At 54.1% G+C, this 14,548-nt stretch overlaps 1 protein-coding gene across 7 annotated transcripts in view; it reads left to right on the top strand.

Annotated features, from left to right (window-relative positions):
• Positions 1 to 14,548, top strand: part of ITGAE (integrin subunit alpha E) — a 50,154-nt gene that overhangs the window by 24,732 nt on the left and 10,874 nt on the right. For all 7 annotated transcript variants that reach the window (XM_072619004.1, XM_072619010.1, XM_072619006.1 and 4 more), the window contains 18 exons: positions 427 to 542; positions 1,001 to 1,152; positions 1,533 to 1,686; positions 2,799 to 2,949; positions 3,572 to 3,639; positions 4,234 to 4,366; positions 5,087 to 5,229; positions 5,589 to 5,729; positions 6,087 to 6,311; positions 7,033 to 7,163; positions 7,403 to 7,533; positions 8,284 to 8,435; positions 9,053 to 9,181; positions 10,209 to 10,282; positions 12,759 to 12,891; positions 13,264 to 13,362; positions 13,593 to 13,672; positions 14,394 to 14,468. In XM_072619004.1, the coding sequence (XP_072475105.1) occupies positions 427 to 542; positions 1,001 to 1,152; positions 1,533 to 1,686; positions 2,799 to 2,949; positions 3,572 to 3,639; positions 4,234 to 4,366; positions 5,087 to 5,229; positions 5,589 to 5,729; positions 6,087 to 6,311; positions 7,033 to 7,163; positions 7,403 to 7,533; positions 8,284 to 8,435; positions 9,053 to 9,181; positions 10,209 to 10,282; positions 12,759 to 12,891; positions 13,264 to 13,362; positions 13,593 to 13,672; positions 14,394 to 14,468 (2,287 nt within the window). The remainder of the gene's footprint in view (positions 1 to 426; positions 543 to 1,000; positions 1,153 to 1,532; positions 1,687 to 2,798; positions 2,950 to 3,571; positions 3,640 to 4,233; positions 4,367 to 5,086; positions 5,230 to 5,588; positions 5,730 to 6,086; positions 6,312 to 7,032; positions 7,164 to 7,402; positions 7,534 to 8,283; positions 8,436 to 9,052; positions 9,182 to 10,208; positions 10,283 to 12,758; positions 12,892 to 13,263; positions 13,363 to 13,592; positions 13,673 to 14,393; positions 14,469 to 14,548) is intronic.

Here is a 14,548-nt window from a genome sequence, read left to right as displayed (position 1 = left end):
GCTGGCTCCTAGCATTAGCTGAGGTCTGGACAGGGGTCGTGTGGTCCTGCCTCTATCTCCCCACTGTCCCTGGGGCAGAACAAGGGGGTTTCTAGGACCCAGGTCACTGTGGTGTCTTAATCACCTGGGTACTTTCATCCTACGGTCAGCCTGGATGATCCCAGGTTCTCTGACCGTGATTGGGCCATGGTGCATCACCAGCCCATCTGGCCACATCTGCCTGAGCTTAGTCTCCACCAACAGGGCTTCTGAGGGGCACCCAGGGGGCTCAGGTCCAGGATTGGGTCTGACAAGCAACTGCCCCTGACTGGGGTAGAAGGGAAGCCCTGGAACGTAAAGGCTGGCTTCTCACAGCGCCCCCACATACACCTCAGGGTGTCCTGAGCTCCAGGATTTGCTCTGAATTTCTGTCTTTGTGAATGCCAGGTACAGAGATCGCCATTGTCCTGGATGGGTCTGGAAGTATAGACTTCCCTGACTTCCAAAGAGCCAAGGGTTTCATCCACAACATGATGCAGACTTTCTATGAGAAATGCTTTGAGGTACCTGGCCCTCTCTGGCACCTGCCCTGGCTGCAAGCCCAGGCCTTCTGTCCATGAGCCTCCAGGCCAAGCCCCTTAATCTTGAGCATTGGGGAGAGCCCACACAATAGTCATGATAGACAGATGCAAAATATGGAAAACCCACTCACACTCAGGCCCATTCCGCATAGGAATCTTAAAACCTCTTATATCGGAGCAAGAGAAGGTTCAGATCTGGGTCTGCCCCCAGAGAATCCTGGTCTGATCAGGGAGTTGAGGCTAGCCCAGGACAGGGAAAAGAAAGGGATGGGTGGGAACAGAAGTCTGGCTCCAGAGACAGGACAGTCAGGGGGAGGCCAGGAGGGATGGCCCTGCAGGAGAATTCCTACCAGTGGCTCCCCTTTTTCCCAGCTGCCCCAGGCTCCCTCAAGCTGCTGTGGGTGTAAAATTGGGGGGACTGGGGCACCCTTTTCTTTCAGTGCCGCTTTGCAGTGGTCCAGTATGGAGAAGTGATCCAGACAGAATTTGACCTTGAGTATAGCAGAGATGCCTGTGCATCCCTCCAGAGAGTCATGAACATAACCCAAGTGGGGAGTGTGACCAAGACGGCCTCAGCCATTCAGCATGTCCTGTGAGTTCCTGTGGGTAGAGCTCAGCTCCTTGGGGCAAAGAAGGGGCCAGGTCCCTCCTGACCAACAGAAGCATGTCATTGGGCATCTGCAGCAGCCCTGGCAGATGCTTCCATCCCATTTTACAGATGGGAGACTGACACTCAAAATGATAACACCCTCCCCCACACACACATCAGTGGCCTGGAGCCCTGACCTCCCAGGTGGTGCCTGTCCAAGTTTCCACACCTGAACGTGCACACATCACTGAGACCATCACAGAGACCACCCCCGCCCCCCACCGTGGCCTGGCAGAATGAGATGGAGCCTCGACTCCTTGGGCTGAGTATGCCTTTCTTCTGTATCGTATCACAAGACTCCCCTGACCCATTTTCTTTACCAGAGATTCCATCTTCACTCCCAGCCGGGGATCCCGGGAGAAGGCTTCAAAGGTCATTGTGGTGCTGACGGATGGTGAAATTTTTCTGGACCCCTTGAACCTGAGCGCTGTGATCCAGTCCCCTCAGATGGAGGGCATTGAGCGCTTTGCCATCGGGGTAAATTGCTGTGGCCTGGGGAGAGGAGGACCCACCTCCCCTGAGCCAGGCCCCATGCTGGCTGCTGAGATGGGAGAGATGGGCCTGCTCTTAGGGCCTTAGTTCTGTAGCTCCACGCTTCTGTCAAGCCCTGCCACTTCTAGGCCATGATCCACAGTGGGCTCCCTTGGTCCATCTCAGCTGACATCCTTCAAGGCCTTCTCCTCCAAGAAGCCTTGGCCCTGACCTCCTCAGCCAAAACCATCGGTGCCAGGGATGCACAGAGAAGGCTAAGGTCCCGCCCCATTCCTAGAGAAGGCCATACAGGATACTCCAGAGGAGAGGAGGAGAGTGCCTTGGAGGGCCAGCCAAGGCCTTCTGTGGCTAGGAGAGGTGCCCGAGCTCAGCTTGGAGGGAATTCCAAGGGACCTCAGAGGTGAAGGGGGAGAGTGCTCTAGACATGAGGGCCAAATGCACAGAGACAGGAGATGGGGTTTCGCAGGTGTGTCTGCCATAGAGAGTGTGTGAAGGCCCACCAGATGAATTAAACTGAGAAGGCTAGAGAGAGCTGCTCTGTGAAGGTCTCTCAATGCCAGGCTGTAGGTTTGGCATTTTAGCAGAGAGGGAGTAGGGAATCACCTAAGATTTTTGAGTAAGCTAGTGATACTCGGGCAGCTGGGACATGGAGAGGAGGTGACTTTCAGCTTGGGAATGGATGCAGAGAAGGGACAGGTGTGGGAGACTCTGGCTGCCCTGAGATCTAGAAAGCACTATATGCACCTCAGCTCCCTTGAGGGGCTGCCATGGCCAAGATTATAGATGGGGAAACTGAGGCAACACTGACTTCTTAGTCACTATAGCTCACCACCTCTCAAGAGTCCACCAAACTTGTCAAGTGATTCACTCTAGGCAGTGAGGGCACAGTCCTAACCATCGGCTTTTCAAGTCTGTCCCTCCCCTCTCTGCTCAGGCAGATGCTCACCTCCCCACATCCTGACGACCCCCACAAGTCCCTCATTCTCCCACACACACACACTCTCACCCCCTCTCCTCTCTCTGTCTGTATGCACAGTGCCTGGTATATAGTAAGCATTTAATAATTCTGCTTCTTCCCTTCCTGGTATCGGGCACAGGTTGGAGCTGCCTTCAACAGCACAAAGGCAAACCAGGAGCTGCACCTGATCGCCTCAGACCCCGATGAGACCCATACCTTCAAGGTGACAGACTACTCAGCTCTGGATGGACTACTGGGCAGCCTGGAGCAAAGGATTATCAGTGTAGAAGGTAGCCCCAGACGGTCCTGAGGAAATGCCACTGTGGAAGTCAAGCCCCCCAGCTGCCCTAGCTGCCCCTCCTCCTCCTCCTTCCTCCCTTCCTCTTGGCTCCTCTCTGCTGCTCTGGGCAGCAGGTAGGAACCTCAGAGCCCTTGGGCATGGGTATCCATGGCCAGCACAATGAGAGGCTCATGGCTGAGATGAGAGAAGAAGACACACTGGCCACACTGAGCCTTGAGCCTCATTTCTATGAGGCTTTGACTGATCACTGTATGGGTGCCCTGCCCCCAAATGCTGCAGCTGCATTGACTGCAGGGGGTGCCCAGGGACATGCCCGGCCCTTCACAGGCATGTTCTTGTCCTGAAAACTCTGTCCTCCCCCCACCCTGTCAGGCCTTCCCTTCCCTCTCGTTCCCCCAACCAGATCTATACGAAAGCTTTGCTCTGTGGGGCTCAGACAGCCAGGCGTGCCACAGCATGCTGGAAATGAGCCACAATGATGGCTTGTCATGGTCTGGACACTGACCCTGGCTGCAAATTAAATCAGCGACCCGGGCACCTTTCTATCAGTTGGTGTTACTGGTGAAGAATACAGAGCATCTCCAATCTCAGGGCATGCCTCTGGCTTCCAGGCACTGTTGGAGAAGCCTTACAGTATGAGCTGGCCCAGATCGGCTTCAGTGTCCATGTTCTGGGCAAGGTATGAGTGAACCTTCCTCTGAGTCCATTCATCTGTCCACCCACCCACCCACCCAGCCAGCCAGCCACCCAGCCATCCGCCCACCCACCCAGCCAGCCACCCAGCCATCTACCCACCTATCCAGTCAGCCAGCCACCACACAGGCATCCATCCATTCACCCATTCATTCATTTATCCATCCCCATCCATCCATCCATCCATTTCCACCTGCTCATTCATTTATCTGTTCATTCCCTTGTCCATTAATGTAGTTCATAAGTTCCCACTAAGTGCTAGGCACCTTGCTAGGCATAAAGTGAGATACAAAGACAGATGACACATGACCCTCCCACCTCTCTCCCAAGGAGCTAAAAATATTGTGAATCAAGGGTGGCAGCTGGGCTAATGAGCACCCAGTGCCTTTGCTAATCTGGTCATGGGAGTGGGGATTCAGCTTCCCTCCTCCAGTCTTCCTCACCTCTATCCTTTGGCCCATTTTTATTATAATCAATTCCCTAGAAGAGGATAACGTCATTCCCTTATTTGATCAATAAACAATCAGACCCATCCCACCCCACCCCACCCTCCTCATTCACTTTCTTCCTGTGGCAGCAGCAGGTCCTGCTGGGAGCCGTGGGGGCCTTTGACTGGTCAGGAGGGGTCATGCTGTACAACACAGACAGCCATCAGTTTCAGTTCCTCAATGAGTCCGTGAAGGAGCCGGGGACTGCCCAGTACAGCTACCTGGGTGAGGGGAAAGAGGGAGGCCACTCTGATATCCCCGGCCCTGCCGTTAGCCCCATCTGAACCCCAAAGGAATCAGAGCCATCCTAGAGATCCCTTGGGGCCGCCAGCTGTCCTTAAACAGGACAAATAGCAGGGGAGCAAAGCTGAGCAGCTTCTTCTCTGGGCGAGGGAGGGGGGACGGTCCCTTTTGCAAGGCCTCTTTGAATTTGGATTTCCAGAATCTAGCCCAATAACGGCTCAGAGTCATCTTCAAGCTCTCTGGTGGGGTTAGGGGGCTGGAGCAGGGTACAGGTACAGACAGACAGAGGCAGATTGTGGCCCTGTGTATGTGCCCCCTTCTATGGGCATAGGCCAGCAAACAAGCTTCCGGCTTTTGATGGCTGAAGGGATGCTGGGTGGGGGAGCTACCTTGAGCTCCTCCTGATGTGGAGCCCTAGGCTGCTACTTAACACCTGGGGTGACCTTGGGAAAGTCCAAGGAGGTATTTTCTCAGGGCCTTTGCGGCTCCTAATCCAGGGACCCTAGGAAAGGCCCTGCTGCTGGATGCAGTCAGACTGCCCCCGCTGTCTTCCTCCACCCCTGGAAGCCTGGTGGGGGTGGGAGGCAGTCTGCCTGCTCAGGCCCCCTACCCCTCAGGCATCAAAGGACTCCCATTTCTGCCTATGCCATGACAGTCGGGGGGAGGAGTCTGCTGCCCGGCTCACTGGTGACTCCCTCACAGGTTACTCAGTGACTTCGGTGAAGGCACACAATGGGACCACCTATCTCGCCGGCGCGCCCCGGCATGGTCAGAGAGGAAAAGTGTTCTCCATCCAGAAGGACACTCCAGACCTAAGCTTCCTGCCAGTCTTGGAGGGAGAGCAGGTACTAGCCCTGCAGGAGGGAGGGAGGACTCCGTGGGGCCAGAGGGAGAACAGGTAGCTCTCTCAGGTGTGAGCCTCTGGCCTTTGCTTTCCCTCTGACCTGAGCCTTCCCAGAGCACGGGGGCTTCCTCAGGAGAGCGCCCAAACTCCACGTCCCAGGTCACTCCACATGTACTGAAGGGCGATGCCAATGCTAGGTGGTGAGGCTTCTTGGAGCTGGGGCATCAGAGAGATGGGAAAGACTGTCCAGCCGCAAGGAGGTCCCGGTACGGGAGCGCCCCTCCCGTCGGCCCCTCAGATCTCCGCCAGGTTCAGCTGCCGGGGCCAGGCTCGGGCCCCAAGTTTCTCTCTGGGTTCTAGATGGGCTCCTACTTTGGTTCCGAGCTCTGCGCCCTGGATGTGAACATGGACGGGGTCACGGACCACCTGCTCGTCGGCGCTCCCTTTTATCACGTTCGTGGGGAGGAAGGCCGGGTGTATGTGTACAGCCTGGAAGGGCAGGTACGGAGAAACTCGGCTGGCACCTCCTCAGAGAAGTCTGCCCCTTCCCCAGAGGCCAGAGGGAGAACCCAGGACTGGGGTGGGGGTGGGATCCTGCACAGGGCCTCTTACTGGGGGCGGCATGGGGCAGAGCAGCAGAAGACCGTGAAGATCCCTCAGGTGCCGGCCGCAATCGCTGACCTCCGAACGTTTCACCCACACTAGCTTGTTTGACCCTCCCGACCCCCCATTTTGCAGATGAGGAAACGGAGGCAGGCAGCAATCATGCGACTTGCCCAGGGGCACCCAGCCAGCAAGTGTCTGAGGCTGGATCAGAGCTCGGGTCCTCCCCAGTTCCTCTCTCTGCCCGGTTTTCAGGACGACTCCTTTCCGCTATCCCTGATCCTGAGCGGCCGGCCCCAGTTTGCCTTCGCGAGATTCGGGTTTGCGATCGCTGCGGTAGGGGACCTCAACCAGGACAGACTAGGCGATGTGGTCATCGGGGCCCCCCTGGAGGGGTACCCAGCGGGCGCCGACTCCAGCGTTGGCAGCGTCTACGTCTACAACGGGCACCCCCATGGCATTGCAAGCAGCCCCTCTCAGGTAGCCGGCAAGGGGCTGCTAGCCTGTTCCCGGGCACTCCCGGGGCTGCCCACACGCAGCAAGTCTGCCACCTCTCCAGGATGGGGGGCTGGAAAAGGGAGGGGCATGCCTCCTCACACACATGCACACAGATACCCAAAACACACATGTAGACACACACAAGATGTGCCCATACAATACAAACATATATACATGTGTGCACATGAGCACATGCATGCGCACACGCATGCACACACACCTGCCATGGCATCCCTCTTGGCAGGCCCAGGATCATAGGAACATTTTTATGAAGCCAGAAGGGAGGAAGGCAGGATGCACCTACTGTGTGTCTGATGTTGTTACTTCCTTGGGTCCTCACAACAATAGCCCTGGGAGGGAGGTGCTATTATTATCCCCACTTAATGGAGCAGGAAAATGACGCCGGCAAAAGTTCAGGGGCTTAACCTGGATCGGAAGTTCGTGAGACTGGATTTGAACTCGGGTCCTCCTGGGAGGGCACTCCAACTGCCAAGGGCCCACTGGGGTTCAGCTCCCTCACTTTATAGCGAGGCCCAGGCCTGTGAGGTGAATTGCCCATGGTCACTCAGTGGCAAGACCCGCACAGGCATTAGGGTGTAGGATGCCCAGGGCCAGGCCTCAGCCTTTTTCCAGGGGCTTCCTTGGGTGGGAAGGGGCGGCAAGGGGGCTGTCACTGAAGGCCCAATGGACTTTGCCTTGGCAGTGGGTCCGAGCAGCTGATGTGGCCCCAGGGCTGCAGTATTTCGGGGTGTCAGTTGATGGTGGAATGGACATCTCTGGGGATGGCTTGGACGATGTGGCTGTTGGTTCTTATGGCCAGGCAGCTGTGTTGTGGTAGGAAGGCCCCAAATCTGGCCCATTGTCCCTTCCCCATCACTGAGGGCCATCCCTTCCAACAGCGGAGTCTGAACCCCTGAACATGGGGGTGGTGAGGGTGGAGCTGGGGTCACTGGGGTCATGTGAAGTGGGGGGAGGTGAGTCTGAATCCCGTAAGCAGCCCCTCCCCAATATAAAATCTCTCAAAGTCCACCCAACAGACAGCCCCCTCTCCCCTTCCTTGGCTCCCTCCTCAGCTCCAGGCCTGTGGTCAGGCCACAAGTCACCATGATCTTCAGTCCCAGCATGGTAAGGCCTGGCCACTACCAGAACATCAGCACCCAACTGTGCTTTGAGGTGGCCCCAGACAGCCCATGGGTCAGAAAAGGTATCCGTAGAAGGGGGTTATGTGTGAGTGTGGGGGGGAAGTACATGAGTGTGTGTGTGTGTATTTGTGAGTATATGTGATTGTATGTGTGGGAATCAATGTATGTGTGAGTGTGCATTATGTTTGTGTGTATGAGTATATATGTGTGACTGAGTGTACATGCATGTTTGTGTATGTGTGATGGTGTGTGTATTTTGTGATTGGATGTAAGTACATGTATGTGCATGTGTGAGACCCCTGCTTGAGGGTGGAGGACAGGGAGAGATCTCTGGGCCCTGGGTGCCTGAAAGAGGGAAGAAAACAGAGCAGGAAGGGGAAGCTGAGGATCAAAGACAGAAGGAAGAGAGGGAGGAAGGGAGGGAAAGCAGGGAGGAAGGAAGCACTGGGCTAAGTGCTATATAATTATCCTCCCAACAACCCTGGGTAGGAGGTACTGGTATCACCTCACAGATGAGGACACTGAGGCAGGCAGAGGTGAAGTGACTGGCCTGGCTTCTTGGAGTCTATAATCTGGTCCAGGCTGGCCCTGCTTGGTGGGCAGAGGAAGGGGGCCAAGGCTGCCCCAGGTCCCACCCCCTCCTTCCCTTTGGCCTCTCTTCCGGCCCCTTGGTCAGGGCCTCCCTGGAGGGAGGGGGCAGGCAGGGCCCTAAGTAGCCTGGGCTGGACATTCTGGGCTGGCTGAAAGGCTTCCTTCCTTTGGACGGGACTGTCCAGGAGGGCCTCAGCAGGGTGCTCTCACCCTTGCTCCAGGGGCCAAGGGGCTGGCTCTGAATGTGACCATTGAGCTGGATGTGAAGAAGCACCAGAAGCGGGTTCTGTTTAAAGATGGGACCTCTCGGAGCCAGAAGGAGAGGCTGGGCCCTGGCTGTGCCGACTTCCTGCTCATCCCGGCGGAAGGAGAGGTAGGGACCAGGATATGGCCCATGAGACATCTCGGTGGCCAAGCCGATTGAGGATGGCTGGATGCTCATGATGTGACCTCCTATGCCTGCCCTGCCCTCAGAGAGCAGACCATCAAGAGAGGCCTTTTCTGGAAGGCCCCAGAGCACAGAAGCCAGTCCTCACTCAGCTCTGCTCCCTGGGGGTCTCTCCACCACCACCCCTCCCACCCCCTCCGATCAATCGTATCTATTTCTTCTTAGTTATTCAAGAACAAGAGGATGGGGGAGGAGAAGGTGCCAGCGTCTCCACTTGTCAGAGGCCCCCCTCCCAACAAGGTGCCCAGCTACCTCGGGAGAAAGCCACATTCTCAGGGGACCCAGGAAAGAGCACTCTTGGTGGGATGGATGACCAAGAAATGCTTCCCGGGGACCCGAGGTCTGCTGGTTGGCCAAAATCCCTTCTACTAGGAACCTGCCCCATAGCTCCCAGAGCCTGCAGGGCCTTGGGAGGGGCCTCTCCCCACCACTCGAGCTGGTGTAGAGGAAGCCTAGGAGTGTAGCTACTCTAGGGCAGCTGACCAGGGAACCCAGTGCCCATCTGACCAGCTGACCGAGGCCCTCTCCGTCTTCCATGGCAGGTGTGTGACAATGACTGCTTTTCCAACATCACAATCAAAGTCAGCTACCAGCTAAGTAACCTCGAGGGCCCCTGGGAGCACCCCCAACCCATCCTGGATCAGCTCAGCAAGCCCACTGCCCACTTTGAGGTAAGGCCCAGGATGGGGCAGACTCGCCTCAGGGGTTCACTCAGCCCCACTCCCTCATTCCAGGGCCTGCCCAGGACTCCTCTGGGATAGCCCCCAGTGGGTGGCTTCTTGTGGTCTGGGACCCATCAAAGGCATGGAAAGGGTGGGTGGATGGAACTGGTGTTTCTGATGCCTGAGGAAGGAAGCAGGTGATGGGAGAATGGAGTCTGAAAGGAAAGCTACTGGGAAGGTATGTTTATTCAGAATTAGGGAAGCAGATGACAAGGTCTCTCATGCCAGTGAGAAATCGCTGTTTCCAGTGTGTGTGCCTTGCTTTGGGGCTGCCTGGATGTCTCTCTAAAGCCCCTCAGCATCTCGGATTGCTGAAATATGCTCCTGCTGCCGCCTCCTCCTCCTCCTAATAATAGCAAACAACAAGTAACATCTGTAAAGCATTTTCAGGTTCACAAAGTGCTTTACAAAAGTTATTTCACTGGTTCCTCACCACAACTGGCGAGGGAGGTGCACTTACTAATTGTCCTGAGGCTGGATTGGAACTGGGGTCTTGGTACCTTGTCGATCTGAGGGAGTAAAGGCCTGCAGTGTCCCTCCCCGGCCCCCAACTGTGGGGGGCGGGATCCGGAGGCTTCTTGCCCCACTGCAGCTGGATGCCCGAGGCCACAACTAGCATTCCTCTACCATCTCTGTCCCATTATGCACATCCTCAGACTCAGACGCAAAAAAAATCCAATAATTCCTAGGCAAGATCAGAGACCACAGGCCAGGAGGGAGCCTAAAGGTCTCCTTGATCAGCCTTCCCCTTCCACACACCCATTTTACACATGAGTACTAGCACTTTCCCCAATTCAGATGGCCCATCTACTCACCTGGTCCAGGTCCGTGAGGGCAGATGATTTCCGCTTCTTGGGCTGCCCAGCCTCCTCCAGAGGGGCCCCCAGCCACCTTTAACTTCTCCCAACCTCCTGGGAGATGCCGCCTCCCCTCCCCCCACCCAGGGGTCTAACGTTGTCTCTGAATCTATCTTCAGCTCCCTTATGAGAAAAACTGCAAAAATAAGTGGGTCTGTGTGGCAGAACTGGCGCTGAAGGCTCACCTCTCCCCGTAAGTGTCCATGTGGTCCAGGGCCCTGGTCAGCGGTAGAGAATGAACGCAGGACATAGGATTCAGACGGAATCTCTCTTGAACAACAGCCTAGGCAGGTCACAGGCCTCCCCAAAGCAATTCCCTTGGAAGGCCAGAGAACTCAGCACCCTGCTCTGTTTTAGTGCATTAACTTTAGTGCTGGGACATTCTGTTGGTGCGGGCCTAAAATGGGCTCCTTAGAACCTTCACTGGCCCTCAGATATCCATCCCACTTAAAACCACCTCTATCAGACAAGGCTTCATCTGTCTGCACCCCTCACCTTTCTGGCCTGATTCCCATGGCACACTGAGATGCTGGCACTGCCCCTCTGCCCTGATTGTGCACTGCATGTCCCTGCACTTGAATCGCTCACCACCAACTCCTGGCTTCTTCCTCCTGCAGTGGATCTTTCCCACCCCTTCTGCTTAATGCCAAGGTTCCCAAACTTAGTTGGCCTACTGTCCCCTTTTCAAAAAAAAAGAAAATATTCCATAACCCCCTGGAAATTTACTTTCTTTAACCCTTTAAGTTCTTTTCTTTGACATTTGCATCATTTCAAAAAAAATTTTTAATGATGCATCTTAAATTTAATAATTTACTGTAAATTTGTGGGGTTTTCCTGCATTGAAATTCTGATGACACAATATTGCATCATGCAACCATATAGTATATTGTAAATAAGTCATTACACGCACATATTCCTTCTGATGCATGCTAGACTTCCTAACAATGTGCAACACACTTGCCTGCCAACACTTGCTTGTTAAGTCCTATTGGTGGTCTTGACCACTGACAGGTTATAACTTGAATTTTGCGAGTTTATTTGGAAAATAATGTAATCATGACAATTTTAACTCTTACACAACAGATGAAATACGTATGAATGGTTTTTCAAAATTTTCTTCCCTTCTTTCCTTATGCTTCCACTGTCTCCTTGTCTTGATTCAATGCCCCCCGATCACTGCAGTGCCCCCCAGGGGGCATTATCTCCCACTTTGGTCATCTCTATGCCTTTCCCTCTGAGAAGGCTCCCTCCCCCTTCATCCTGTCGAGGGACATCTTGTTGTGTGGAGTGATTTGCATGTTTTCTGCCCTGCTACACTGACTGAGGTGGCACACCTCAGTAGGCACCTGAGTAGGCACCAAGGACACGCACAACTTCCCTCTCCAGGAGGGGAAGCCTCTTCTCCTGGCCAAGACCAGCTCTTCCACCATTCTCTTCCCAACCTTCTCTGTCCACGCACCCAGCTTTTCTCTACCCTCAGTCAACAAGACCCACCTACACCATTTCCTAAGCACCTCTGGTAGGTCCTTTCTTACTGGCCATGGCAAGTTCTTTGAAAGCCTCTGCTCATCCTCTTCTTGCAGCCCTCAGGCCCCCACTAGACTTGGCCTCTTGACACCCAGATCCAAGAGCGCTCTCCTCCCTGGACTTTCAGACTCTGGCCAGTCTCATGGCTGTCCTCCTCCATGCCTGGGCTCCTAGATCAGCTCATCACCACCAGGGGCCTTGACACTCTCTTCTCCAGGCTCTCACCTGCTCCTGGGTCCAGCCTGCACCTCCTTCCTGTGCTCCAGACCCACATCGACAGCTGCCTTTTGGTCATCTCTACTGGGATTTAACCTGTCTAAAAAGGAACCCTGAAATTCATGCCTAACCTCTGTTTCTACTGCCAGTACCCCCCTTTCTAGCCCCATCCCTGTCCCCTCTCTGGCACACACAGGTGCATACACACACACACACACACACACACACACACACACACACATATCCAATTGGCTGCCAAACATCGTGGGCTAGTTCACGCTCTTGGACTTGCAGCTTCTAATGGCTTCTCCACTCTCCCCTATGCCAGTGGTGTCCAGGGGCCAGGTGCATGACACTAGTGCCGGGCGCCTGAAGCCCAGGTTTGGCCAGACCCTTTGATGACGTGTTATCAGAGCTAGAACATCCACTGCCAAGCTTGGTCAGACTTCTCATAGATGCTGGGCCAATGGGTGTCTTGGCCGTTTCCTAAAAGCAGCTTCTCCTCCCTCCACACCTTTGCAAAGGCTGTTCCTACTCTTCTCCCCTCTCATAAACCCTCAGTACCACTTCCTGATCCCCTGAGTTGTTTGTGTTCCTTTTCCTTCTCAAACCACTGTGGACATAAGTATCTATTGACATGCTGTGTCCCCACAACAGACTGCCAGGCTGGTGAGGGCAGGGGGTACTCTGTATTTGGTCTGGGTCCTCTCCCCCACCATAGGTGCCTAGCACAATACCCTACATGCAGTACATGCTGAATAAATGCTTCTTGGATGGGATTGGGCTAGAGCCCCTACAATTTCCCAAGGACAAGATGAGGGAGATGTTTTGTCTGATAACGATTTAGGGATCGGAATGAACAAGGTTAGCAGGTGTCAACATGATGCGGCAGCTAAGAGTATGACCCATCTAAATATCTTGCGCAGAAAGAAAGTAGTGGTGGGGCTCACAAAGGAAGTGACGATGAACATTCATCTCACCAACACTGGGGAAGACTCTTACATGACCAGAATGATTCTGATGCACCCTCCAAACCTACAGCTGAAGAGAATCCAAAAGGTGAGCCCAAATGTTTAACGTTAAGGCACCATTAACCTTCCTCCCCAAAGAGAAGGGAGCCTGCAAAATATGGGTCAATGACCTTAACTTCCACTGCTGGCAATGTTTTAGAATGTTCTTAAAGGGATGGTTAGCGTCCATCTAGAAAAGGAAGCAGAAACTGCTAAGAATCAGCCTGACTTCACCCAGAGCAGGGAGGTCAGACCACAAGATAATCTTGTGGAAAACAGAGGGCTATGGGTTGGATGTTAGGTGGTTTTGGAAGAGGCGGAATGCCATGTAAATGTGAACACTGCTAGTTTACCTGGAGCCCCAGGGTTCTCTCTTATCCCTCCTTTCTGATGACGATGGTGTCACCTTGTGTGTTCACAGCCCTCCTCACACCCCATACAGTGCATGGATCCCACGCCTGCCACACCTGTCCTAGCCATAGTCTGTAAGATTGGCCACTTCGTGTTCAAGAAGTCACACGTGAGTTCACTGCTGAAGGCTGCCCCCTTGCCCAGGCTTATCTCTGTTTTCAGTATCCCAAGGATGCCCAAGACCTGCTCAGAATCTAAACCCCAACCTCGACTGTCCTAACTAATGCTTGCCCTGTTGAGCAGGCAAACCCTGAATAACCAAGCCAGCACCCGTCGTAGGGCCAAATGTTTTGTGTCAATGTAGAGAGGTGCTCATGTGTTATCTCTCCTTTAAAACAGGTCAACTTTTCAATAACTTGGCAACTAGACGAAAAAAAATTTCTCACTGAAATGGCAGAAATTACCATTAATGTCACCAAGTAAGTATTAAGTGGGCAGCTAGGGGCAAAGCGGTTAGAGTGCAGAATCTGCAGTCACAGGGACCAAGTTCAAATCCAGTCTCAGACTCTCCCTAGCTGTGTGACCCTGGGCAAATCACTTTCCCCTGCATGCCTTAACTCCCTCATCTGCAAAATGAGCTAAAGAAGGAAATGGCAAAGCACTCCAGTATCTCTGCTGAGAACACCCCCAGTGGGGTCACCAAAAGTCAAGTTCACACTGAATTGACTCAACAAGAAAGTCCTAATTATGTCACAGGGCTTTTCTTAGGGTCTTGTGAGCTCACATTGAGCTCAATGAGATCCACGCCTTGAACTCTGATGTCAGAAGCTGGTAATTCGATTCTAAATGCGCTCCCTCTTCCCTAACTTCAGGGACTTTGGTCAGTTCCCTAGAAGAAACAGGCAGGCCCTGGTTACAACCTTAGGCCTCAAGAGGGAGCTTGCAGCCAGCAGGTCTTTTTAAGGACCCCTGTGGGCACTCCAGAAACTCCTTAAAAAGCATCTGACTTTAAAGAAAGGCTGCTGCTTCTGGTGCCCCTTCTTGTCCCCCCCATAGAAAGCCCTACCCTTCGGATCTGCTCCCAAGGGTAGGTGGGTCTGCCTAAAATATCACCTGGAACACCTACTCTTGGACTCTGGGGGAAAATCCCAGCAGGAAGCCATGGCCAAGAAGCAGACTGCCTTGCCTTTTCTTCCTCAGTGCCAACGGTCAGGCCCCAGTGGAGGAGAGACAGGAGCTTCAGGTCAAGTACCTCCTTGCTGTAGCTCTCCATAAGTAAGTGGGGCTGTGGCTCCCCTGGGAGCTGAGGGCAAACTGAAGCTGCTACAACTAAGTCTCCCCAAGTACTAACATTC

The sequence above is a fragment of the Notamacropus eugenii genome, chromosome 6 (genome assembly GCF_028372415.1).
Source record: "Notamacropus eugenii isolate mMacEug1 chromosome 6, mMacEug1.pri_v2, whole genome shotgun sequence".
In the NCBI taxonomy this organism is placed as follows: Eukaryota; Metazoa; Chordata; class Mammalia; order Diprotodontia; family Macropodidae; genus Notamacropus; species Notamacropus eugenii.
The sequence above is the reverse complement of the archived record's forward strand: the minus strand, read 5'-3'. Positions and strand labels throughout refer to the sequence as shown.